Genomic DNA, 25545 nt, shown 5'->3' on the forward strand with positions numbered 1-25545 from the left:
ACTCTCTCCCCCCCCCCACCCTCCTCTAGCTTATCTCTCCACGCTTCAGGCTCTCTGCCTTTATTCCTGATGAAGGGCTTTTGCCCGAAATGTCGATTTTGCCTGTCCTCGGATGCTGCCTGAATTGCTGTGCTCTTCCAGCACCACTGATCCAGATCCTACACTGAAGAGTAACCCACCCAGACTCATTATCCCCTATTATTCTACATTTACCCCTGACTAATGTACCTAACCTACGCATCCCTGAACACTATGGGCAATTTAGCTTGGCCAATTCAGCCTAAACTGCACATCTTTGGATTGTGGAAGGAAATAGGAGGAGCCAAAGGAAACCCAGGCAGACATGGCGGAATGTGCGAACTCTACTCAGACAGTCGCCCGAGGGTGGAATCGAACCCGGGTCCCTGGAACTGTGAGACAGCAGTGCTAACTACTAAGCCATCGAGTCACCCTTTTACATCACCGTTCCTCTCTTTCTCTCACTCTAGCTCATTAGCTCATTGTCCTCTCCATCTCTCTGTCCCCCATCTCTTCCTGCCTCTTGCAGTCTCTCTCTCTCTTTCTGTCTGAAAGGTTAGCAGTAAAGCATTGCCATAGCCACAGGCTTGATAGAGAGGCTTACAAGATGCTTCACTCCTTTGGTGTTGCGGTGATACCGAAAACCTGAAGAAAATTTTGACAGGCAAAGGATTCAAGAGTCTTAAAAGTAGCAACCGAGTGAAAACCTTTGGGCCATGTCGGTGATCTGTACAAAACCTGACAGCTCCTCAGGCACATCGTAAACTAGGCCACATGTCTCTCACTGTTGTGTTAGGGCTGTCAGACCCTGGAGCGAACTTGTGATGATGTCATGGCACTGCATCCCACAGAGTATGGGTGGGTGGAGTTAATGATCAAGTTCAACTTCAAGTAATAACCAGCTATGTAAAGGATTGACAAAGACATCAGAAGAGTGAAGTAAATGTACAGAGTAATCTTATCTAATGCAAATCAGTCAGACCCTGGTGTATCTATGATGACCAGTCACCCTCCCTCATCCTCTGAGTCCCACCCACCATCCGAGGACCCTTTCTCCCGCCTCCAACATACTCTATCCCTTGGACACTCCTTGGAGGCCTCTTACTCTCCCTCTCTACTGCAATGACCACTCACAGCAATATTTAGAATTAATGTATATTAAATAGTGTTACTTGGAAGCATTGTCCTGAAGACAGTTCTTAACATGGATTTCTCCTCAATCAGTCTGTAATGAACCAAACCTAATAGTGTGGTATCAAACCACATGACAACATCACTCTAACCCCGCAGCCCCTCGCTGGCAGACAACTGTAGCTTTCAGACCAAGATCGAGAAGGTCAGCAGCCTGAAACTGTACCTCTCTCCCTTATCCCCAATGTTGCTGCCTGACTCGAGTGTTTCTTGTTTCTGAACATTGCCTTTGTGGGGTTGAGGAGAGGGGTGGACAAGAGCTTCAAGGTGAAAGGAACCAAGCTGGGTAAATAGAGTTGAAATGCAATTCACGATTTAATTGAACAGCAGGGCAGGCTGGTGGACCAACCTGCATTTTCTGTCACCCTGGATTATGCACTGCAGCCAGAACGAAGCAAATTGACACCAGGGACAGTTAAACAAAATTGTTTCAAGACAACTCTAGGATGAAGACTATATGACTTGTCAGCTCCATTAGATTCAACAGCCATGAACCAGCACAGCTCGCCACTTCCTCTTGCCGGCCACTCTCAGCTCACTTGTTTTCGAAGCGAAATGGCTTCTCCCGATGGAGTCAGCCGCAGGCAGAATAATATAATGTAGAAAACTAGGCCACTGAACAATTTTGTGAATCTGCCCAGAAATTGCATTAAGGGCCAGTGGGCTATGTGCAGCAGGGTTTGGGACTGGTATCTTTCGAATGATTTCAAGCCAGTGATGGGGGATGTGCGGGGTCAAGGGGGTGGAAAGGAAACTGTAGTAATTTATGTTGTTGCAGAATTATTTTAGGATGATTTTGGTCCTGTATTTTCAGGTTTGCACAGAGATTCTTGGTAGTGGACATATTCACAGGATGCTTTTATTTCCCCGTTTAATCTGCATTTCCCTTACTTGGCTCTTTAATAAGCTGGTTGTTAATAACACTGCTGCACATCATTAGTGTGCAAGGCTGGCTGCTTGACCACGGGCTGCATCACTGGCCTGCTTGTGTTTTTAATTGATATCCCCCACATGCCAACACGTTTATGAAGCAGAATGAATGATGAAAAACCTGCATTTAAAAAAGCACCTTTTGTTGAAGTTTTATTTTCCTGATTTAATCTGTGTTGCTATACTAATGTATCACCCTAGGAAAGTGTAGATAACTGCACTGCAGTGGTATACCAGAAGGATCTACACCAACCACCATTACGTGAATCTGTATTCATTGAACTTATGAACTCAGCAACTTGCGCAGCTGAATTCATTTTAAGAACAGCATTTATGCCCGAAGAGTCTGTTGCCATGGGATCCCATTCTCATCAATATGTTGTTCGAATCCATGAGAAACGTAACTTTGGAATGACACACAACCTCTTAACCCTTAACATTTTTCCAATGTGTGAGACATTTGCTACTTTTGAATCTGCAAGTGAATTTCCTTGCAGGTCTTAATGGGCTCAAATTCAAATGTGAACTGGAACAATCCATCTTTCTGTGATGTCCTAATTGAGAAATCAGGAGATTCTCTACCATCTATGTTGCTTATTAAGTACATTGGGAATCTTACACATGTTATGAGATTGGTCTTATTGGAAACATCCTAAATATCCTAACCACGGTAGCACAGTGGTTAGCACTGCTGCCTCACAGCGCCAGAGACCCGGGTTCAATTCCCGCCTCAGGCGACTGACTGTGTGGAGTTTGCACGTTCTCCCCGTGTCTGCGTGGGTTTCCTCCGGGTGCTCCGGTTTCCTCTCACAGTCCAAAGATGTGCAGGTCAGGTGAATTGGCCATGCTAAATTGCCCGTAGTGTTAGGTAAGGGGTAAACGTAGGGGTATGGGTGGATTGCGCTTCGGCGGGTCGGTGTGGACTTGTTGGGCCGAAGGGCCTGTTTCCACACTGTAATGTAATGTAATGTAATGTAATCTAATCTAATCTAAATAAGCCCAATGCTAAAGAGAGCTCATTGAAGCCATCCTACAGGATAATAGCTATCCTGATCAGATCATCATGTATTGTATATCATACAAACTCGCAGAGGACGCTCTTGATCCTGAGCACTGCCCGGTCTACCTCTCATTACTTCGGAAAGGCAAATAAAACATTTGAGCAACACATGAAGCTAGCTCGCTTCAAGCTGCTACAGCGGGTTAGCAACAGGTAATGTTTGCAAATGACAGGATGCTGCCAGTAAGCCAAAAAGACATTCTGCCTATCACACAATGAATTTCAGTGCCACTGTGATGCCAGGTATATGGACCATATGGACTAGTGGATCATATCAAATAATATATCCCTCTGGATGTTCGCAATAAGCTCCATACCCAACAAGCTCTCACTTGCAAAACACAATATTGACATTACATGTGATCCTCCACACGGACAGCATTTATGAGATAATCCTGATTGTGTGAAGAGTGATACTGACAACCTGTTTGGACTATCAGTTGGGTAGACAGTATGGTGCATGTATAGTAAGATATGTCAATTACACAGCGCCCTGTTCTTTGCAAGCTGAAAGCACATGTGCACACACTGTACCCGTTTCAATTCAACGACGTAGCTAACAGCCATCCACTGGTCCATTTCTGAAGGCAATGCCCTGACTAAAGGGTTAACTGTCAATGAGCATTAATGAGTGCATTGTCCATGACAAAACATCTACCAATCAGGGTCCACTTGCTACACTGCTGAGTATCCTCCTTTCGCGTAGTATAGATGTTCCTTTTCGTTTCAAACTGGGGTATTCTTGGAAAATGTTCTGATGAGTGCCAGACAAAATGTCGTTTTCTTTTTGCAGCAGTAATCGAGTTTAATGTGACTAAATGATTATTTACAGCACCTTTCATGATCTCCGGATATTCCCAGATGCTTTACAGCCACTGAGCTGTAGGATAGTCAGCTGTTAATTTGCACACACAAGATAGCAGTTAATGAGCTGATAATTTGTTTTGAAATTATCTTAGGTGCGGGCTAAACATTAGCACAGATACTGAGAAGCTATGTTCTGCTTGCTTTAGGTATTACACCAAGATATTTAATGCTTAACTAAGATTGCAAGCAGGACCTCGATTCAACATCTTACAAAAATGTGGCAACTCCAAAGATGGGCGCTGTCTCCATGTTGTGCTGGAATGCCAGCCTGGATTAGGCGCTCAGATCACCAGAGAGGGATTTCAATCCACAGCCTTCTGACTGTGGCACGTGGTCAATATTTATCCCTCAACTAATATTTAAAACCAGATTGCTGTTTTTTTTTGTGTGATCTTCCTGTGTACAAATTGGCTGCTGTGGCTACTATTCAAAGGTATTTGGTGAGTAATTTGCAAAGTTCTGAAATTAAGGGTGCTATTTAAATGCAGGTTTAAAATAGTCACATCAGTATGAGCTACTCAATCCTGCCCAGTGGCAACTCCATAGATGATGACATCCTGTGAAACAGACCTGAAACAACTAGGCCATAATACAAATACTCAAAAGTCATTGAGAGAGTAGCAAGCTGGAGATTTTCCCAAAAGGAATGGAGGGGAGGGGAAGTTGGTGGTGGTGGTAGTGGGAGTGGAGAGGAGCAGGTTTGTGTGCAGAGGCAGTCTGGGTGGGAGAGATTGCTGAGGTGCTATCAGAACAGGAAATGCAAACAGATTTTAGAAAAATTTTAACAGTGTATTTTGACATTAATGATGTTTCACTGAGGAATTGGATGATATTTTGGAATATTGCGAGCAATTCTTGTCTCCCTGCTATTGGAAAGATGTTGCGAAACTTGAAAGGATTCAGAAAAGATTTACAAGCATGTTGCCAGGGATGGAGGGTTTGAGCTATAGGGAGAGGCTGAATAGGCTGGGGCTGTTTTCCCTGAAGCGTCGGAGGCTGAGGGATGACCTTATAGAGGTTCATAAAATAGCCAAGGTCTTTTCCCTGGTATGGGGGAGTCCAGAACTAGAGGGGAGAGGTTTAGGGTGAGACTGGAAAACTTTAAAGGGTACCTAAGGGGCAACTTTTTTCATGTGAGGGAGGTGCGTGTATGGAATGAGCTGTCAAAGGAAGTGGTTGAGGCTGGTACAATTACAGCATTTAAAAGGCATATGAATGGAAAATGAATAGGAAGGATTTAGAGGGACATGGGCCAAGTGCTGGCAAATGGGATTAGATTAATTTAGGATACTGGTCAGCACGGACGAGTTTCCATGCTGTACATCTCTATGACTCTATGATATATTTGATGATTTAATAGCTGGAGAAACAGTGATTCCGAGAGCATTAAACTGGATTCCACATGTCAGCTGCGCAGTATAAGAGAAAGAGAAGCCAGGATATTATAAATAAGAGTTGGAAATAGCCACTGACCTGTGACAGGAGAATCCTTATGATTTACTCGTTATTGTTGTAGGCAGGTTGTGTCAGTCAGTAAAATGATGACGAGGTACAAATCTGTTAAAGTTCATATAATTCAAACTGTGTTCTTTGAGGTCTCTTCATTGCTCAGACCTTTCCGTATAGGAGTTGGGATATCATGTTGAGGTTGTTAACCACATTGGTGGGGCCTCATTTGGAGTGCTGTGACCAGAACTGGACACACTGTTATAGGAAAGATTATTAATAAGCTAGAGAGGTTTTGGAAAAGACTTACCCGGATGTTGCCGAGAATGGAGGATTTGAGTTATAAGGATAGGCTGGACCGTTTTTCACTGGAAGGCAGGAGGTTGAGGGCTGACCTTTATAGAGGTGTATAAAATAATGAGGGGTATAAATAAAGTGAATGGCAAGTGTCTTTTCCCTAAGGTGGGGAATTGCAAGAATAGGGGGCATATTGTCATGGTGAGAGGAGAAAGATTTAAAAATGACATGAGGGGCAACGTTTTCACACAGAGAGATTTGAATGTGGAATGAACTTACAAAGACAGTGGTGAATGTGGGCGCAACTACAGCATTTGAAAAACATTTGGACAAGTAAACGAATAGCAAAGGGTTAGAAGGATATGCAGCAAGCAGAGGCAGGTGGGACTAGTTTAGTCTGGGATTATGGTCGTCATAGACTGGTGGGACTGAAGGGTCTGTTTCCATTGCTGTATGACTCTACGACTCTCCTGAGTGTGGAGGAGACACTTCAGGTGCCAAATGGAAGTAAACATTCTGATAGACAAATGAACAGGTTAAATCTCTGCTCTTATCTGTAAAGGAAGACTGGCGTTTAGATCAGAGGGGAGTCTGTTGTCTGAAGTGTATCAGCCAATTGACAGACACAAAGCTCCCACAAATATCAGCCTCAATTGTGTTCATCTCTGCAATGGGGCTTGAATCCTTGACATTTTATCTTGGAGACAAACACTATCAACTGAGCCAATTTATTTGATCAGCTCTTGGATACCCACTCTACAGTCATCAGATCAATCTCTGAATGGAAACTAGAGCTGGTCAAAGGTTGACACTGAATGTCAGGAGTTGATGTTAAGTAAGGACCCAGAATGTAGTTAGAGCAGAACACTGTCATCCCATTTGGATTATATATTGTTTTATAATCCAAAACAAGAATGAGATTGATTTTCATCCTTGATGTGAGCAACATGGTGTTGGGACCTGTTTTCCAGAAGATTTCACAAGATGCCATATGAAAGGTCATTGTGAAAAATCACAGTTCATGGTGTGACATGGATAGAAAATTAACTAGGTAAAAACAATGACTGCAGATGCTGGAAACCAGATTCTGGATCAGTGGTGCTGGAAGAGCACAGCAATTCAGGCAGCATCCGAGGACAGGCAAAATCGACGTTTCGGGCAAAAGCCCTTCATCAGGAATAACTAGTTAACCGGAGCCCGACAATAGCCAAAAATAGGTGTCCTCGTGCATGATGTATTAATTTGATTATTTATTGTCATGTGTAGTATGCAGTGAGAAATTAGGAAAACTAGTAGAATGTTACAATTTATAAAGAGAGGAGTTTAATGCAAAAATAGGAAGGTTAAACTTCAGTTACACAGGGTACTGCTGGGACCACGTCTAGAGAACCATCTGCAGTATTGGTCATATTATTTAAGGATGCATTTGAAGAAATCCAAAGACTAATACTTGAGTGAGGTTCTTGTGAGGGAAGGTTGGACAGACTAAGTATGCATCCGCTGGAGTACAGAAGAGCAACAGGGAACTTGATTGAAACATATAAGATCCTGAGGGTCTTAATAGGATTGACGTGGAAGAGGATGTTTCCTCTTGTAGGAGAATCAGAGGCCACTATTTAAAAATGAGGGGTCGCTAATTTAAGACTGATGGGAAAATTTATTTTCCCACAGAGTACCATTAGTCTTTGGAACTCTGAAAAGGTGGTGGAGGAAAAGTCCTTGAATGTTTTTAAGATACATTTAGATCCTTGATGAGGGAGGTGAAAGTTTATTAGGCATGAGGGCATGGTGAAATGTGGAGGAATCAGTTCGGTCATGCTCTTCATTGAACTGTGGAGCAGACTTGGAGGGTCGAGCAAGCCTTTTTCTGCTCCTAATTCATGTAGAAGATGTTCCAAGCCATCAAACACTTCCAGGACAGGGACAGTATGGGGTTAGATACAGAGTAAAGCTGCTTCTATACTGTCCCTTTCAAATACTCCGAGGGCAGGTACATTAACGGATTAGGTACAGAGTAAAACTGCTTCTATACTGTCCCTGTCAAATACTCCGAGGGCAGGTACAGCACCGGGTTAGATACAGAGTAAAACGACCCATATGTTGTCCTCATCAAATACTCCAAGGGCATGGGGTTAGATACAGAGTAAAGCTTCCTCAACACTGTTCCCATCAAACCTCCCAGGACAGGGACAGCATGGTGTTAAACACAGATACAATGAACACGCACCATTCATGACAGAAACTTGTAATAAATGGATCAATGGGGATTTCAACATCAATGTAACTTTTGGTGTAAGGACTGTGTATCAACTATCAGAAGGACTCTGGTATAGTGTGCTTCAGGAACTGGAGTAAATTTTTATGTTTAAATCCATTTTTGACTCTGATACACACTGTCTTTTCTGAATGGCTGAGCTGTGTTCTAACCCCATTCCTTCCCCTGCCAACATGTCTAACTCCAATTATCCATGGAGTGGACAGCTGCTTCTGATTTCCTGGGGAGTAATTCGGGTGGTGACGATTATTTATAATATGAAGAAAATTCCAGAACCTTTCATCAACCACTTCCAGGAGAAGACTCTGCCAATTCACTAATTAGTGACGGTTGTCGAAGTGGGAGGAGCCTCCTTTTTCCAAATTAGCATGTACCTATCATATCACTGAACACGTTTGTCATTCTGTCTTGAGTAGCTTGCAGCAGAACACATTAAATCTTTACTCTGATCTACAAGATACACTGGAGAAATTCACCAAAGATCGCTAGACAGCAGCTTCCAAACCCATGACCACTTTCATCTGGAAGGACAGGGGCAGCAGATACATGGGAACACGACCATCTGCAAGTTCCCCTCCAAACCACTCACCATCCTGACTTGAAATATCTCGGTGCCACTGGGTCAAAATCCTGGAGTTCTCTTCCCAGTGACATTGTGCACAGGCTGCAGTGATTTAAGAAGGCAGTTAATCACTACCTTCTGAAGGGCAATTAGGAACAGAAAATGCTGGCCCAGCCAGTGATGTCCATGTCCTATGAATTTAAAAAAAAGTTACCGAATCAATTAAATAACCCAAAGCACACACTGGTGAGCGAGATTATAACTAACATTGTTGAACTTCATGTTCAGCCCAAGCAAGTTCCAAGATGAAGGATGAGGTGATGTTGCTCAAACTTGCATTGAGCTTCTTTGGAAGAGCAGGCTGGGGACAGAGGGATCAGTGTGAGGGCAAGATACAGATTTCAAGTGAGAAGCAATGGAAAGGTTTGGGATCATACCTACAGACTAATCAAAGATGTTCTGCAAAGCAGTCACCCAACAATCTGCCTGTCGAGGAGGTTGTGTTTTGAACAATGAGTACGGTTGTCCACGTTAAAAGAAGTTCAAGTAAATCACTGTTTCACCTGAGAGTAGTATGTGGGGCCCTTGCACAGTGAGCAAGGAGGTAAAGAGCGGGTACTGATTACATTTCCTGCTGTCTGACGGGCTGTTGGGGCTGATTGAGGAGTGGACCAGCATAACAAAGAGGAAGTGGGCCCTTTGGAATATTGAGTGTGGACAGCAGGATGGGATGTGTTCAATGGTGACACCATGTCAGTGGTGATAGAAATGGAAGACAAGTGTATAGCTGACTAGAACAAAGAACACTGCAGCACAGGAACAGGCTCTTCGGCCCTCCAAGCCTGCACAGACCCAGATCCTCTATCTAAATCTGTCACTTATTTTCTAAGCAACTGTATCCCTCTGCTCCCTGCCCATTCATGTATCTGTCTAAATACATCTTAAATGATGCTATTGTGCCCATCTCTACCAACGCCACTGGCAATGTGTTCCAGGCACCCATCACCCTCTGCGTAAAGAAGTTTTCATGCATATCTCTCTCAAACTTTTTCCCTCTCACCTTGAACTCGTGATCCCTAGTAATTGACCCCTAGTTCCATCTCCCTTCTATCCTTTTAAACTGAAAATAAACTGCAAGTAAACCTCCCATGACACTCCAGAGACAGCGACAATATGTGCATCAATACAGAGTAAAGCTCCCTCTCCCCTTTTATACTGAAAGTAAAGGTCCATCGAAACTGTCTCCATCAAACAGTCCCAGGACAGGTATAGCATAGCATTAGATACAGAGTAGAGCTCCTTCGACTCTGAAAGTAAAGTTCTTTCAACATCCTTTCCTGGAAGAATGACCACACGGGGTAAGATACAGAATAAAGTTACCTTGACGCTTAAACAGAAAGTAAAGTTCCCTTGATTCCATTATTAAACAGCAAGTCGAAAGTAATAATAGTGAGGCAGCCCCTCCTGGGGCACCATATTGGAATCTAACACAAATTAATAGAGTCATAGAGACGTATAGCATGCAAACAGACCCTTTGGTCCAACTCATCCATACCAACCAGATATCCTAAATTAATCTAGTCCCATTTGCCAGCACTTGACCCATATCCTTCTAAACTCTTCCACTTCATATATCCATCCAGATGCCTTTTAAATGTTGTAATTGCCAGCTGCACTGGCACCCCCCTCCTGCCCACTCCCCCACCAGCCCGCCCACCCCTCCACTACCCAGCAGAGCCCCAACTCCGGTCAGCCCAGCATCCCTCAGCCAGCAGAGATCACGCTGAGCAGCGATTCCCTTCCAGATATTTTCTAGTTAACCTGTTTGGAGATGTTAGTGACACAGCCCTGGAGCAGGTGGAGCACCTTGCTCAGACTCAGGGATGCTACCACTGCACAATAAGAGCCGTCAACTATGAGTGCTCTAGGTACTTTGAAAACCAATGCCTTTTATCTTTTAACAGCATTCATATGTTTTTAACACAATGTATAGGGTGAAATAGTGAACTGAGGTTGTCTTCACTCTTGCCTATTCACTAGACATCCTCTTCCTAACTGTGACAACTTGGTAGAGACCTTTACTAATCCCTTGTTGCCAAAGGCAAGGTCAGTGGACTGTAGAGGCCAAGTGTTTTGAATGAGATGGAGAATCTGTGTCTCTTCCTTTGAGAAAGCAGGGGTTCTGTGCATTGAGCTAATGGGGGATCATTAAAGCTCTGGAAGGCTTGATAAAATGGATGCAGGCAAGAGACAGTCACCTAGGAATGCAGTCAGGAATTCAGAAGAACTTTTAAGAGTGGTGAGAATGTGGAGTCGATGACCACAGGGAGTAGTTGAAGCTGGTACTTCCTGGCATCACTCTCTTCCTTGTATTACGTTACTTAAAACCTTCCTTTTGGTCACCTGTGAATCAGTGTTGCACTTTGGTCTCTAACCATCCTGTGAAGTATCTTGGGCTGTTTAATTATGTCAAAGATGCCACTTAAATATAAGCTGTTGTTGGAACAATTGAATATAAAGGGATATAAAACAAAGAACTGCAGGTGCTGAGAATTTGAAACAAAAGCAGAAATTGCTGGAGAAGCACAGCAGGTCTGGCAGCATCCGTGGAGAGAAAACAGAGTTAACATTTCAGGTTAAGTTCTGGTGAAGACTCGAAACACTGACTCCACTGTCTTTCACAGATGCTGCTGGATGTGTTGAACATAAAGGGACATGAATTGAGTGCATGAGGGAGAAAGGAATAGAAATTATAAGCTTTATAATTAAAAAAAATGATTGCTTTAGTTAAGAGAGGACGTGAGTGGAGAGTAAACTCAGGCCAACCGACCCATCCAGTCCATGCTAGATTCTATGCTGATATCCCATGCAGATTATTAACTTTAGTCCTGTCCGGATAGGTTTCGAACCTGTGAGCTCCTGTCTATATCCACTTCTTAATGAACCCTCCCACTGGAGCTGGCACGGGTGACTACAGGTTGAATGGACAATACTGGCAATAGGTGCAGTGGTAGCGTCCTCACCTCTGGGTTAGAAGGCCTGGGTTCAAGACCCAGCTGTTCCAGAGGTGCATCTGAACAAATTAATCGAGGAAAGAACCCATAGCTGGCAATCTGTGCTTTGGAGCCATCAAGTGTTCAGGGTTGCATTAATGAACTCACTGCTAGAGCAGTTTTTGGTTCAAGATTAATTATTGTCCTTATTAATTGGGTGAACAGCGCAGCAGCAGCTGCTATAGTCTTTTACTGCCCTCTGCTGGACACTGCCCCTCACTGATGCTGGTTTCTGCTGTTCTTTTCCAGGGGCCACCAGGGATATCGGCTCAGCTCTGACTCGAATGTGCATGAGGCATCGCAGCATCGAAGCCAAGCTCCGACATTTCACCAAGTGAGCATTTCCTCATGTACAACAGCGGTGTGCCAGCTCCTCCCCCCACTCTAGTTAGGGGTGGGAGATAAATGCAGACCAATCCAGTGTGTCTCACCCCACTGGTGAATAACAAAACGGATGGCTCAATAAAACACTTCTAGTCATCTTTGACAAAAAAAAATAGACCCTGTGGCACTGAGTCACTGTGTGGGTTGATCTCAGATTAGAGAGGACTCGACAGTGGGTGTCAGCGGAATATGGGTGCTGCAGATTCAGTGTCAGGTTTCGGGATGGAGATAGATGTCGGGGCCTGAGGTTATTGATGAGGGTGATATAGTGACTGTCAATGTTTGGTGTTGTTAACTGAATACAATCATAGAATCCCTACAGTGCGGAAGCATCCCATTCAGCCCCTCAGGTCCACACCAACCCTCCGAAGTACAATCCACCCCATCCTCGAAACCCAGCTTTCCCAAGTCAAATCCACCTATCTCTGGACACTACAGGGCAATTTAGCATGTCCAATCCACCTAACCAGCAGATCTCCGGTTTCCTCCCACAATCCAAAAGATGTGCAGGTCAGGTGAATTGGCCATGCTAAATTGCCCATAGTGTTAGGTAAGGGGTAAATGTAGGGGTAGGGGTATGGGTGGGTTGCGCTTTGGCGGGGCGGTGTGGACTTGTTGGGCCGAAGGGCCTGTTTCCACACTGTAAGTAATCTAATCTAATCTAATCTAATCTTTGGACTGTGGGAAGAAACCCACGCAGAGACGGGGAGAATGTGCAAACTCTACACAGGCAGTCGCCTGAAGCTGGAATCGAACCTGGGTGCCCTGGCATCATGGGGCAGTGGTACTAACCACTAAGTCACCCTGATACTATTGATAACATGGATATCATGGTTGGATGGTGTTGAGGATATAGCTGCTAAAGCAGGTGTCACTGTCAGGTGATGTTAGGACTGAAAACTTCAATAGATACAAGTATCAAACAACAAAAAGGACAAAGATCTGTACCGCACAGGAACAGACCCTTTGGCCCACCAAGGGTCACCTACAAACTAAAGATCTTTTGCCTCTATGCAGCCCATATCCCCTCATTCCCTCCCTATTCATATATCTATCAAGATGCCTCTTAAACACTGCTATTGTATCTGCCTCCACCCCCTCCTCTGGCAATGCAATCCAGATACTTACCACTCTCTGCATTAAAAAAAAACCTTGCCTCTCACATCTCCTTTAAACTTTCTACCTTATTTCTACCCTGAGAAAAAGACTCTGACTATCCATGCCTCTCATAATATGGTAAATGTCTATCAGGTCGCCCCTCGTCCTCCGATATTCAAGTGAAAACAAACCAAGTTTATCCAATCGCCTCATAGCTAATTTTCTCCAAAACAGGCAACATCCTGGTACACCATTTCTGTACCCTCTCCAAAAAGCCTTCACATCCTTAGTGTGGTGACCAGAACTCCATGCAATATTCTGAATGTGATCTTACTAAAGTTCTATACAGCTGCAACATGACTTGCCAATTTTTATACTCTGTGCCTGACCAAACATGCCATATGGCTTCTTAACCACCTTATCGACTCGTGTTGCCACTTTCAGCGAACTGTGGACCTGCATGCTTCGATCCCACTGTATGTTGGTGCTTTTAAGGGTTCTGCCATTTACTGTATATTTCCCTCTTGCAATACATCATCCAAAGTGCATTACCCTTGCGTTATTGCACATTTCATTACACCAGTCATGCTTTTGCCCACTCACTTATTGAGGATATGGGTATTGCTGTGGGTGTCAGTATCTAATGGTGTGGAGGATATGGTGCTACTGTGGGTATCAGTGTTGGATGGTGTGGAGGATATGGTGCTGCTGTGGGTGTCAGTGTTGGATGGTGCGGAGGATATGGGTGCTATTGTGGGTGTCAGTATCTAATGGTGGGGAGGATATGGTGCTACTGTGGGTGTCAATGTTGAATGGTGCGGAAGAAATGGGTGCTATTGTGGGTGTCAGTATCTAATGGTGGGGAGGATATGGTGCTACTGTGGGTGTCAGTGTTGGATGGTGCGGAAGAAATGGGTGCTATTGTGGGTGTCAGTATCTAATGGTGTGGAGGATATGGTGCTACTGTGGGTGTCAGTGTTGGTTGGTGCGGAGGATATGGGTGCTATTGTTGGTGTCAGTATCTAATGGTGTGGAGGATATGGTGTTACTGTGGGTGTCGGTGTTGGATGGTGTGGAGGATATGGTGCTACTGTGGGTGTCAGTGCCAGGGGGCGGGGAGTACAGACAAACCTCGATTATCCAGCAATTGATTTATCCAAATTTTGGATTATCTAGACAAGATCGCAAGGTGCCGATGTTTGGCTAAACCATGTTATCTGGCAGTAAATTATCCGAATAGTCGTTTATTTGACTAACATACACTCTGCCCATGTCATTCGGATAATCGAGTTTCCTCTGTATATGGGTGCAGCAGTGGGTGTCAGTGTCAGGGGGTGGCATGCAGTGTCAGGGGGTGCTGCAGCGGTTGTCGGTGCTGGGGAGGATATGGGTGCTGCTGCAGCGGGCGCCGGTGCTGGGGAGGATATGGGTGCTGCTGCAGTGGGTGTTGGTGCTAGGGAGGATATGGGTGCTGCTGCTGAGGGTGTCGGTGCTGGGGAGGGTATGGGTGCTGCTACTGAGGGTGTCAATGCTGGGGAGAATATGGGTGCTGCTGTAGCAGGTGTCGGTGCTGGGTAAAGGGGAGGATATGTGTGCTGCTGCAGTGGGTGTTGGTGCTGAGTAACGGGGAGGATATGTGTGCTGCAGCACGTGTCTCTCTGTCATTTACCTGTGTAAATTTCAGGAATATTGTGTGTTATATTTGGCTTTGATGCATCCCGTCATTGTATAGATGCTGGTGTGGGTAAGTGGGAAATTAGAACTGAGTGACATAGAGAAGTTCTAGAAAGTGGCCAGTGCCTGTTGGACTGTTTCACAGTAGAGGCTGCCCCATATCTTCCACAAAAATTAAATGGGAAATCAGGATTCCACATCCTCAGTAAAAACAAATTGCAGGATTTCATGAAAAGAGCAGACAGGAGTGATATATTCATTTTGGTTTATCGGGAGCACGCCCCTCTACAAAACAATGCCATGCTTAGAGCTGCGAATGCTGCTCCAATTTCTCTGTCTCTCTGTGTCGTGGTTAGTACATTGCTGTTTACTTTCCTAGTGCCCTGATGGAGAGTCTGATAAACCCTTTGCAGGATAGGATAGAGGACTGGAAGAAATCTGCCAATCAGCTGGATAAGGACCATGCCAAAGGTATGACTGTGAATTTTTTGTCTCTCCCTTCCCCTTTTCTCATTTGTCTCCCTTCTCTAATTTGTATATTTTACCTTGAGAAATACCAAGGTCCAAAGCTCCAGTTTTTTTTTTGACTTCTTGGATTGTGACAACAAGAGTCTGTGGTGTGCCAGCTCGGTTAGCCAGTGGGTGGTGCTGTTGTGCCTTGTAAATTACTGACCTGCTTGGTTTACAGACTGATCCAATTTTCCTGAGCTCTCGCTATTGTTGCCTTGAGTCTGGTCTCTCACCACTAACAGAGCCAAGCCTTGTTTCATTTCATTCCCATGCCACCCTTGTCTATAGCATCATATGATCAGGGATATGTGAAGCAACCACATTGCTTTCGCTAAGTGGTCTTGCAGAAATCTTGCGTTTCAAAAACAGAGGATTGGCTAACGAGCTGGGGCTGTTTTCCCTGGAGTGTCGTAGGCTGAAACTTAGAGGTTATAAAATCAGGAGGGGCATGGATGTGATAAATAGACAAGGTCTTTTCTCTGGGATGGGGGAGTCCAGAACTAGAAGGCATAGATTTAGGGTGAGAGGGGGAAAAATTTAAGAGACCTAAGCAGCAACTTTTTCACACAGGATGGTGCATGCATGGAATGAGCTGCTAGAGGAAGTGGTGGAGGCTGGTACAATTACAACATTTTAAAGGCATCTGGATGGGTATATGAATAGGAAGGGTTTAGAGGGATATGGGCCAAGTGCTGGCAAATAGGACTAGATTAGTATAGGATATCTGGTGGGCATGGGTGAATTGAATTGAAGTGTCTGTTTCCGTGCTGTGTATCACTTTGACTCTAATGTGGGTAAGTGCGAGGTTATCCATTTCAGTTGCAAGAATAGAAAGGCAAATCTAAATAGAGTCATAGATTCATATAGCACAGAAAGAGATCCTTTGTGCAAATCATCTGCACCGTCCAGACATCCTAATCTAACCTAGTCCTATTTGCCAGCATTTGGCCTATATTCCTTTAAGCCCTTTCTATTCATATACCCATCTAGATGCCTTTTAAATGTTGTAATTGTACCAGCTTCCACCACCTCTGACAGCTCGTTCAATGCACACACCACCCTCTGTGTGAAAAAGCTATCCCTCAGGTCCTTTTTAAATTTTTCTCCTCTCCCCTTAAACCTATGCCCTCTTACAGTCATAGAGTTGTAAAGATATGCAGCATGGAAACAGACTCTTCGGTCTAACTCATCCATGCCAACCAGATCCTATACTAATCCCATTTGCCAGCACTTGACCTATATTCCTCTAAATCCTTCCTATTCATATACCCATCCAGATGCCTTTTAAATATAATTGCACCAGCCTCCACACTTCCTCTGGCAGCTCATTCCATGCATCCACCACTTCCATGCACGCACCACCCTCTGCATGAAAAAGTTGCCCCTTAGGTCCCTTTTATATTTTCCCCTCTCACATTAAGCCTATGCCCTCTAGTTTTGGACACCCCATCCCAGAGAAAGGACTTGTCTATTTACCCTATCCATGCCCCTCATGATTTTATAAACCTCTATTAGGTAACCGTTCAGGCACTCGTGCTGCAGGGAAAACAGCCCTAGCCTATTCAGCATCTCCTTATAGCGCAAACACTCCAACCCTGGCAACATCTTGCAAGTCTTCTCTGAACCCTTTCAAATTTCACAATATCCTTCTGATAGGAGGGAGACCAGATTTGAATGCAGTATTCCAAAAGTGGCCAAACTAATGTACTGTACAGCCAAAACATGACCTCCCAACTCCTATACTCAATGCACTGACCAATAAAGACAAGCATACCAAACACCTCCTTCACTATCTTATCTACCTGTGATTCCACTTTCAAGAACTGTTTTGAATTCCCCTACACTTAGAAAAATATCTTGGCTATTCACCTTATCCATGCCGCTCATGATTTTATAAACTACTATAAGTTTATTAAATGGACAGACACTTCAGAATAGTTTGGGGCAGATGGGTCTGGGTGCCCTTGTGCATGAACTGCAGAAAATTAGTGTGCAACTACAGCAAGAAATAAGGAAAATGTAGTGACTATAATGAGATTAGCCAGATGAATGTCATAGGAGATGAGTTCCCTGATTTGGAGCAGATTAACAGCCCAATCAGAGAGACCTGCCTGACAGATCTCAACAGTAAGGTCAGCAGTTCTGTTCACTCTGACAGCTGGATCAGTGTCAAGGACTCTCCACATGTATACAAAGGGTGACTTGGTGACGGGATAACAGCCTCTGTGGAGTTACTCCAGAAGGCAAATAGAATTTTGGCATTCATTGTGAAAGGAGTAGAATATAAATGTAGGGAAATGTTCCTGCAATTGTACAAGGTATTAGTGAGGCTGCACCTGGGGTATTGCATACAATTTTGGACCCCATGAGGAGGGATGTAGTTGCAGTTCAGAAAAGGTATACCTGATTGATTCCAGAGACGAGCAGTTTCTCTTATGAAGATAGATTAAGCAGTTTAGGTTGATACTGTTTGAAACTTAGAAGTGTGAGAGATCTAATTGAGGTGTATCAGATTCTAAAGGGGTACAAAATGACTACAGAGCGGGTGTTTCCTCATGTGGAGTAATCTAGAACAAGAGGTCGTAGTTTTAGGATAAGGGGAACAGATGTAAAACAGATAAGGAGAAATTACCTCACAGGGTCGTTAATTTGTCAAATTCAGTACCCCAGTTTGCGGTGAATGTTAGGACATTGAGGAAATTTGAGGAGATAAGACACATTTTTAATTAGTAATGCGTTGAAGGGTTATGGAGAGTGAGCAGGAAAGTGGAATCGAGGCTGAGATAAGATCAGCCATGATCATATCAGATGGTGGAGCAGGCTTGGGGCGCTGAATTGCATACTCGTGCTCCTAGTCCTTATGTTCTTACACACACTGAAATTCATATGCTAAAATCCCATTGACCTCTGCTGAGTGCAGAAATATTCAGGGTCATCCTTCATTGGTATCCCAGGTTACAGATCTAGAAGCAAGGTGTAGGAATATCATACAGTTACAGATTGGAAATTCTTTGGGATATTTTATCACTCAAATTCCAATCTGCCAAATTCTTTTGTAATATTCCAAGTGTGTAGATTTGCATTCCGTGCTTTTTCCATTCAGTCTCAATACATCCACTTCAAATGAGTTTGGACCATTGATAGGATATCAGTGAAGGTCTAATGGTTGATCCCCATTGAGACACTCTCACGCATTCTCTCTCTCGATGTTCCCATGGTGTCAGAAGCTTGCATGTGAATCCTGACCGATTGCGCAGTACATATTGCTCTCTCCTCCCCTCAGAGTACAAGCGAGCGAGGCATGAGATCAAAAAGAAATCATCTGACACCCTCAAACTTCAGAAGAAAGCTCGGAAAGGTGAGTGCTTTGCTTCTTGGGTAATAGTCTGCTGTAATAGAAACTCCCATTGGTACCGGAGACTGGACAATCCACATCAGACCCAGATCATAAATACAGTTTAAGCATTTCTGCGAGATCAGATGACAGTTTATGTTTACATGCAGCTTTAAATATGATCCAGTTTCTTGGTACTCAGTCCACTTGGCCCTTTCTCCACACAGTATATTGCTCCACACAGCATAGAGATATTTTTCAACAACCTCAGGTAGTTCAGATAAGAGTGGAGCTAAGCGTGTTTGATATTCTAAACTCAGCGTAGCAATCACTTATTCAAATCGTGGTATTTGTGAGAATTGTGACAATATTCTCCACAGCCATCACCCCACTGGTCAGGTTGCATTAGATGTCGAGGGGTAGTTTAAATTAAGCTGCGCCCTCCTTTTTTCTCCTGTGTCACTAACACTGCTGTTCCCATTTCATTCTTCTCTGATACTCTTCCTTTCTCCTTTTCCTCTGTTTTCCCTTTAGAACTCCTCGGTAAGTCACATTTCTGATGGACATGTCTCTTTCTCTGCGCCCTCTTGTTTGATATTTCCAATCCTTCACCTTGCACAGTCAGTGTCTGGGCAAGTGCTGAATATATGAGATTGTTCCACATGTTGGGCTGATTAAGTGTCAAGTGTTTTGTGTGTGGGAAGCAAAGTTGAACTTGGGCTGCCAATATTTGATGGAACAGTATACAGGGAGCTTTACTCTGTATGTAACCCTGTGCTGTCCTTATCCTGGGAGTTTTCAATGGGTGCATTGTAGAGGGAGCTTTGCTATGAATCTAATCCTGTGCTGCCCTTGTCCTGGGAATATTTGATGGGGAGACAGTGTAAAGTGAGCTTTACTCTGTATCTAACGCTATGCTGTATCTGCCCTGCATAAAGACTGATCATATACTTCACCACCACCACCATCTTCCTGCAGAATTTCTATATCCTTTAATTCCCAAAATTAGATATCTATCCTCAATAGATTCAATTCCTGAATCCTCTCAGGTAGAAAATTCCCACGATTCACAACCGTCCAAGTGAAAATATTTCTCACCTTTGCCCTAAATGTATCCTGATGACCCCTAATTCTAGAAATTCCAACCAGAGAGAACATCTTCCTGCATCTATTCTTTTAAGAAATAGACACAGTTCAATAAGATTACCTTGCATTTCTTCTAAACTGTAGGATATGCAGGCATTGGAAACGGGGCTTGAATTTCATAACTGTGAAGGAGAATCTTTGACTTGAACTCCAGCACTTGCTTCCAACATTGACTGTTCAATTGCTCTTCCTTCTGCATGTGGATTGCTGTAGCATGAGGGCTGTGGTGCCTGGTGTGTGTGGGAGAGGTGGGTGTTCAGGGATGAAGGGTATCCTGGGGGGGTGAGAGGAGAGAAGGAAAGTGAGGGTAGGGAGGTGGAGGTGAAGGGAGTACAGATGGAGGGGTAAGGGGAATGTCTGTCTTGCTGATGTCTTTTTTGGGTTATGTAAAAATCAAGCTGTTGCATGACTGTCCCTGGAATGCCTTGTAGTCAGTAATCTGTGCTTATGATCGTGTTTTTGAGCTGGTGAGTGTCCTCTGGACTTGTGCTTGTCTCGATGTTCTAATTTGTTTTGAAGGCTTGGTGGCTGGAGGGTATTGGGTGAAATCATCTTTCAAATTGGAACCTGCACATTATTCTCCTGTTAACTCCTCCAGAGGAACATGAGTTGTTCTGAGTTTGTAAATCACAATCTTAATGACAACAGGAGTGCAGTGCCATAGAGGTGGTGTGGGGACAGTGGGACAAGAGAGCACACAGACCTCCACCTCTTCCACTGCTGCCTGCTGGGAAGTGTGGGTTTGTTAGTATTGATCCTGACTTTTGTTGTGTCATCAATAAAAGGTGTCTTTAAGGAGCACTTTTCACCATCTCAATATGTCTCAGAGCGTGAGGACTGTCATGCAGTCAATATGGCATTAATGCTACTCAAAGGACAAGGCCACAAAGCCTGCCCACAGGATAGACAATTATTAGTTAATCTACACTTTGAGCCACTCTTTCAAGTTGTAATGAAGCACTTAAAATTTATTTTTTCATTGAATGGGAGTGTAGCTGCTGTTCCCTATCCCTAATTGCCCTTTGAACTAAGGGTTTGCTTAGCAGTTAAGAGTCAACACTATTCCTGCAGGTGTGGAGTCATATGTAGGCCAAGACCAGGTAAGGAGGACAGATTTCCTTCCCTGAAGGGCATTAGTGAACCAGACGTGTTTTACGATAATGGATGAGTTCCATGGTCATCATTTAATGAGACTAATGAATGTTGGTGAGTCAATGGTAACAATAAACCACGAAAGAGATCTTCAGCTCCAGATTTATTAATTAATTTGAATTCCATCAGCTGTCATGGTGGGATCTGAACCCTGGTCTCCATAACATTAATCTGAGCCTTAGATGGATGACTAGTCCAGTGACACTGCCCCCATCTTGGCTTGATTCATAATCTGTACCAGTACCTGAAATGACCCAGATGATGGGACTGCTGGTACATCACAAAGCCTCCTTAATTCAAAATCCCTTAAATCAAATTATAACAACTGCATTTTATCTATAAAAGGTTGATATATAACACTAATTAAATATTTGTTTCTGAGAAAAACAACTTTAACTGCTAATGCACTAAGTGTTCTTTCGTTTCCCTTTCCATCTCCTACCCGTTTCTAATTCCATGTGATTATATCCCACTTTCTTCCACCTCCAATTCTTTTTTCACTCTTTCCCCTCCAAAGTCCTCAGGCAATTTGTCATTTTCCAAATCTATCCCAATGTTGCCCAGAACTCCACGTCTGAATTCCTACAATTGGATCCCTGATTCCCTCCACAGTCCAACAATGAGTCTTATCAAAGTGATTGCCACTGTGGGTCAGAGAGTAAAGGGATGATGGGTGAACCAGATTTTGAACCAGTTAGGACACAGGCAGCCGAATTTTAGATGACCTCCAGTTTACAGATGTTAGAATGTGGGAAACCACCAGGTATGTATCAGCAGGTTGAGTCTTGGATTAAAACCAAGACATGACGGAGCCTTTCAGCAGCAGATGAGCTGGGACAGGGATGGAGATGGGTGATTTAAGAAAGTGGGAACAGGCACACTTCATGATGCTGCCAACCTTGTGATTGGAAATTTATCTGAGTATCAAACTGGACACCTTGGATGGAAACAGACTGGCTTAATCTCAGGCTGTTGCCAAGCAGAGGGATAGAGTTAGTAACTAGAGAATGCACTCTCAGTCAAGATTCACTCCCTGGTTAAGGCTTTATGGAATTTCCCTGCCTCTACCTGAAAGCACAGGCTCTGAACCAAACCTTAAGTCAGTCTGGTTTAACTGGTTGCCTGTGGTTTTTTTTTCCAGCCTTTTCCTGCAAGGAAGCCAACTGAATTCCACCTGTCACCTTAAAAACTTTTCCACCAATGGGAATGTAACTCTGACTTGAGGTTGTTTACATTCCCAAATTTCCCTGGAATGTTCCAAAATCAAAGATTTGTAACTTTAATCAAACATGGAAGAAAAGACAATTCAGGCATTTTCACTTGTCAAAACAAATACATAGGACTGAAAATTTCCTGAGATATACAGGATCCCTGGTGTGCACTGCTCAACTATGTAATAGAGCTGTTTCTGGAGTGCAATGGATTGTGGGAATCACAAGCACCATTCACCGTTTGATGCCTTAGAATGGGAATGGAGGAGATGGGTGGGTCTGCAGTGAATTAACCCCCTGCCCCGGTATGAAACCTCCTCTCCTCCAATACAGTGCCATCTCCATTGACACTGCTGTCAGCTAGTACTGCAGACTGCTGTAAGGAAATAAAACATAAAAATGACCCTTTGTTTAATCAGCCAGCATCCAGGGAACAGGAGAATCGACGTTTCAGGCATAAGCCCTTCTTCAGGGCTTATGCCCGAAACGTTGATTCTCCTGTTCCCTGAATGCTGCCTGACCTGCTGCACTTTTCCAGCAACACATTTTCAGCTCTGATCTCCAGCATCTGCAGACCTCACTTTCTCCTCCTTTGTTTAATCAGGCCTTGCACATACCAGATGGAGTTGCTGTTCCTCTCCATTTGTCTGCAGTGAAATGATCAATCCTCTATGTTCCTGATCCAGGTAAAGGTGACCTGAGGCCACAGGTGGAGAATGCAGTCCAAGATGTGAATGACATGTACTTGTTACTGGAGGAGACCGAGAAGCAGGCTGTGCGGAAAGCTCTGATCGAGGAGAGAGGCCGATTCTGCACTTTCATCACCTTCTTACAGCCTGTTGTGGTAAGGAGCAGCTAGCCTCTTGTTCAGTATCAGCGAAAATTATTAAACAAGCCATTAAACAGGAAATGTCACTCTGAACCAGGCAGTATTGATGTTTCAGGGAACAGTGCCAGTCAGCTAAATACCTGAGATGAAGGTCCCTCGTCCATGTGCCTGTGGCTAGCCATGAAGGTACAGGCATGAACCAAGCTCAAACCTTAATGCAGCGAAGAATGAATGAGCCTGGTGATGTGGCACAGAGCTGGCCAGGTGCGGTGAATGGGAACATTTCATGTTTGTGATCAGAATTAAAGAAGATGGTGAAAGGCTTTCTCCTCGGGTCTAGGTTTAAACAGTCCTTGAAAAATAGGAAACCTCAACCTACTGAATGGGGTAAAATGGAAGGTGTTTTGTACCTGGGCCATGACTGTCCTGTCCACAGCTGAAATGAGGACTGATTCAATTCCCAACAGTAACTTGCCCCACCCAAAACACTCCTGGGAATTTCTGTTTCCTTAATTTGATGATGCTACAGTTTATGTACCTTCATTCATTCTAACCTGTCCCTAACTCTCTAACCTCTCACACTGTGTAGATTATTACAAATACCTTGCAATAATTAGAATCATAATTGCTCATTCTGATGACACATTGGTAAGTAGTAAACCATGCACATCCTGGCTTGGAAATATATCCCTACCAAATTCCTAGAATTCCCTCCCTAACAACATTGTGCGTGTGTCTACAGCGCATAGACTGCAGAGGTTCAAGAAAGCAGCTCAACACCACCACCTTATGGGCAACAAGGATAGGTAATGAATTCTGACCAGCAATGTTCACATCCCCTAAACAAATAAAGAAATACTCAAAAACTGGGCTTGGAAGGGATAAATGCAACTCTGTTTTAAGGGAGTCGAAGGGTTTTTAAAAATTAATCATGGGAAGTTGGCATCGCTGGCAAGACCAGCATTTTTTGCCTATGCTTTATTGCCAAGATGGCAGTTAAGAGTCAATCACATTGTTATGAGTTCTGGAGTCACAGGTAGGCCAAAATAGGTAAGGATGGCAGCTTTCCATCCCTAAAAGGATATTAGTGAACCAGATGGGTCTTCGCCACAATTGACAACAGGTTCATGGCCATCATTAGACTCTTAATTCCAGATTTATCTTTAATATTGAATTAAAATTCCACCATCTGCTATAGTGGGATTTTACCTGGGTCTATGGATTAATTGTCTAGCGATAACAATGAGGCCATCACCTTGCCTCGCTGGATATCCCTTTTCAAGAAATTAAAATTCAAAGGTATGTCAAACAGGCTGCAGACTGGACGAAGTCAGCCCTGCCCCCCACAGCCAAAATGAACCAAAATTCAATCTATATTAACAAAGAAACACAGACCCACAGGACCAGGCCTAATGAAATATTATCATCCCACCTTCTCTCCTCACCCCCCCGCAAAAAAAGACACCAGTCTGTAACTCATTCCCAGGTATCCAATAGTTTATACATGAACCAATTGAACCTTTCGATTAGATTCCAGGAACTCAGTCGGTTCAAAGTGGAGATTAAGTACACTGGAGGACCAGTGTTTAAATCAATCTGGTTTCTCTCTCTTGCCCACTGTTCAGGGGCACTGGGATGGACAACAGGAGTGTGTAGGTGAATGTGGGCAGGTTTGTTTATGGCCATGACACCCCCAGCATTGTACTTATTATGAAGTGTCTCCCCTTGAAATACATTTCATTTCTGTCATAGGTAACCCTTTGTATCAGCATCACTGGAGGATTGAGACAAGAAGAATGCATGGCTAACCAAGTGATTTACCAAGTTCTGAGTTTTGATCTGTGTTTCTTTAGGATGGAGAGATTGCAATGCTGGGGGAAATCACACACCTGCAGGCAATTGTTGATGACCTTATTGTTCAAACTGCAGAACCTCACAAGCTGCCTCCAGCCAGTGAGCAGGTAGGGAGAGACTATCAACACCACTCTCAGTTTTCTGTTATTAGCATGTGCATGTGTGTGTGTGTTAGAGAGGTGAATATGCATTTGAGTAGACAGTATGCAATAAGTTTGCAGGCTCAGCCTGAACCAACTAGCTTTGGACAAAGGGCACAAAAGTGATTCACATTTGACACAGTGGCAGAGGCTGCTTAGTAATGTTCATGTATAAGCCCCAGGCTGGAGGATTGACCCATGTCCAGACCACAGCCTCAGATGATGTAATCTCCCATTAACATACGAAGAGCCCAAATAGGCCATCCGATCCCTCAGCCTGCTTCACCATCCAATAAGATAATGGCTAATCTGATTGTAAAATCAAATTCATGTTCCTGCTACCGCTGTTAATCTTTCACCCCTTGTTTAGCAAAACTCTATCCATCTTGAACCTAAAAACATTCAAAGACTCTGCTTCCACCAACTTTTAAGGAAGAGTGTTCCAAAGCTGCTCAATCCTCTGCGAGAAGTCCTCCAAACTGCTTCTAACATATCCATATCCTTTCTGAAATAA

At 43.8% G+C, this 25545-nt stretch overlaps 1 protein-coding gene across 17 annotated transcripts in view; it reads left to right on the top strand.

The window, feature by feature from the left end:
- LOC122558578 (protein MTSS 2-like) overlaps positions 1–25545 on the top strand; it is a 145048-nt gene that overhangs the window by 85875 nt on the left and 33628 nt on the right. For 9 of the 17 annotated variants that reach the window (XM_043707352.1, XM_043707337.1, XM_043707339.1 and 6 more), the window contains exons 4-9: positions 11949–12033; positions 15235–15326; positions 18649–18723; positions 19234–19242; positions 22895–23052; positions 24891–24998. In XM_043707352.1, coding sequence (XP_043563287.1) covers positions 11949–12033; positions 15235–15326; positions 18649–18723; positions 19234–19242; positions 22895–23052; positions 24891–24998 — 527 coding nt within the window. The remainder of the gene's footprint in view (positions 1–11948; positions 12034–15234; positions 15327–18648; positions 18724–19233; positions 19243–22894; positions 23053–24890; positions 24999–25545) is intronic. The other 8 variants (XM_043707333.1, XM_043707341.1, XM_043707348.1 and 5 more) reach the window with 1 other exon arrangement.

The sequence above is a fragment of the Chiloscyllium plagiosum genome, chromosome 17 (assembly GCF_004010195.1).
Source record: "Chiloscyllium plagiosum isolate BGI_BamShark_2017 chromosome 17, ASM401019v2, whole genome shotgun sequence".
In the NCBI taxonomy this organism is placed as follows: domain Eukaryota; kingdom Metazoa; phylum Chordata; class Chondrichthyes; order Orectolobiformes; family Hemiscylliidae; genus Chiloscyllium; species Chiloscyllium plagiosum.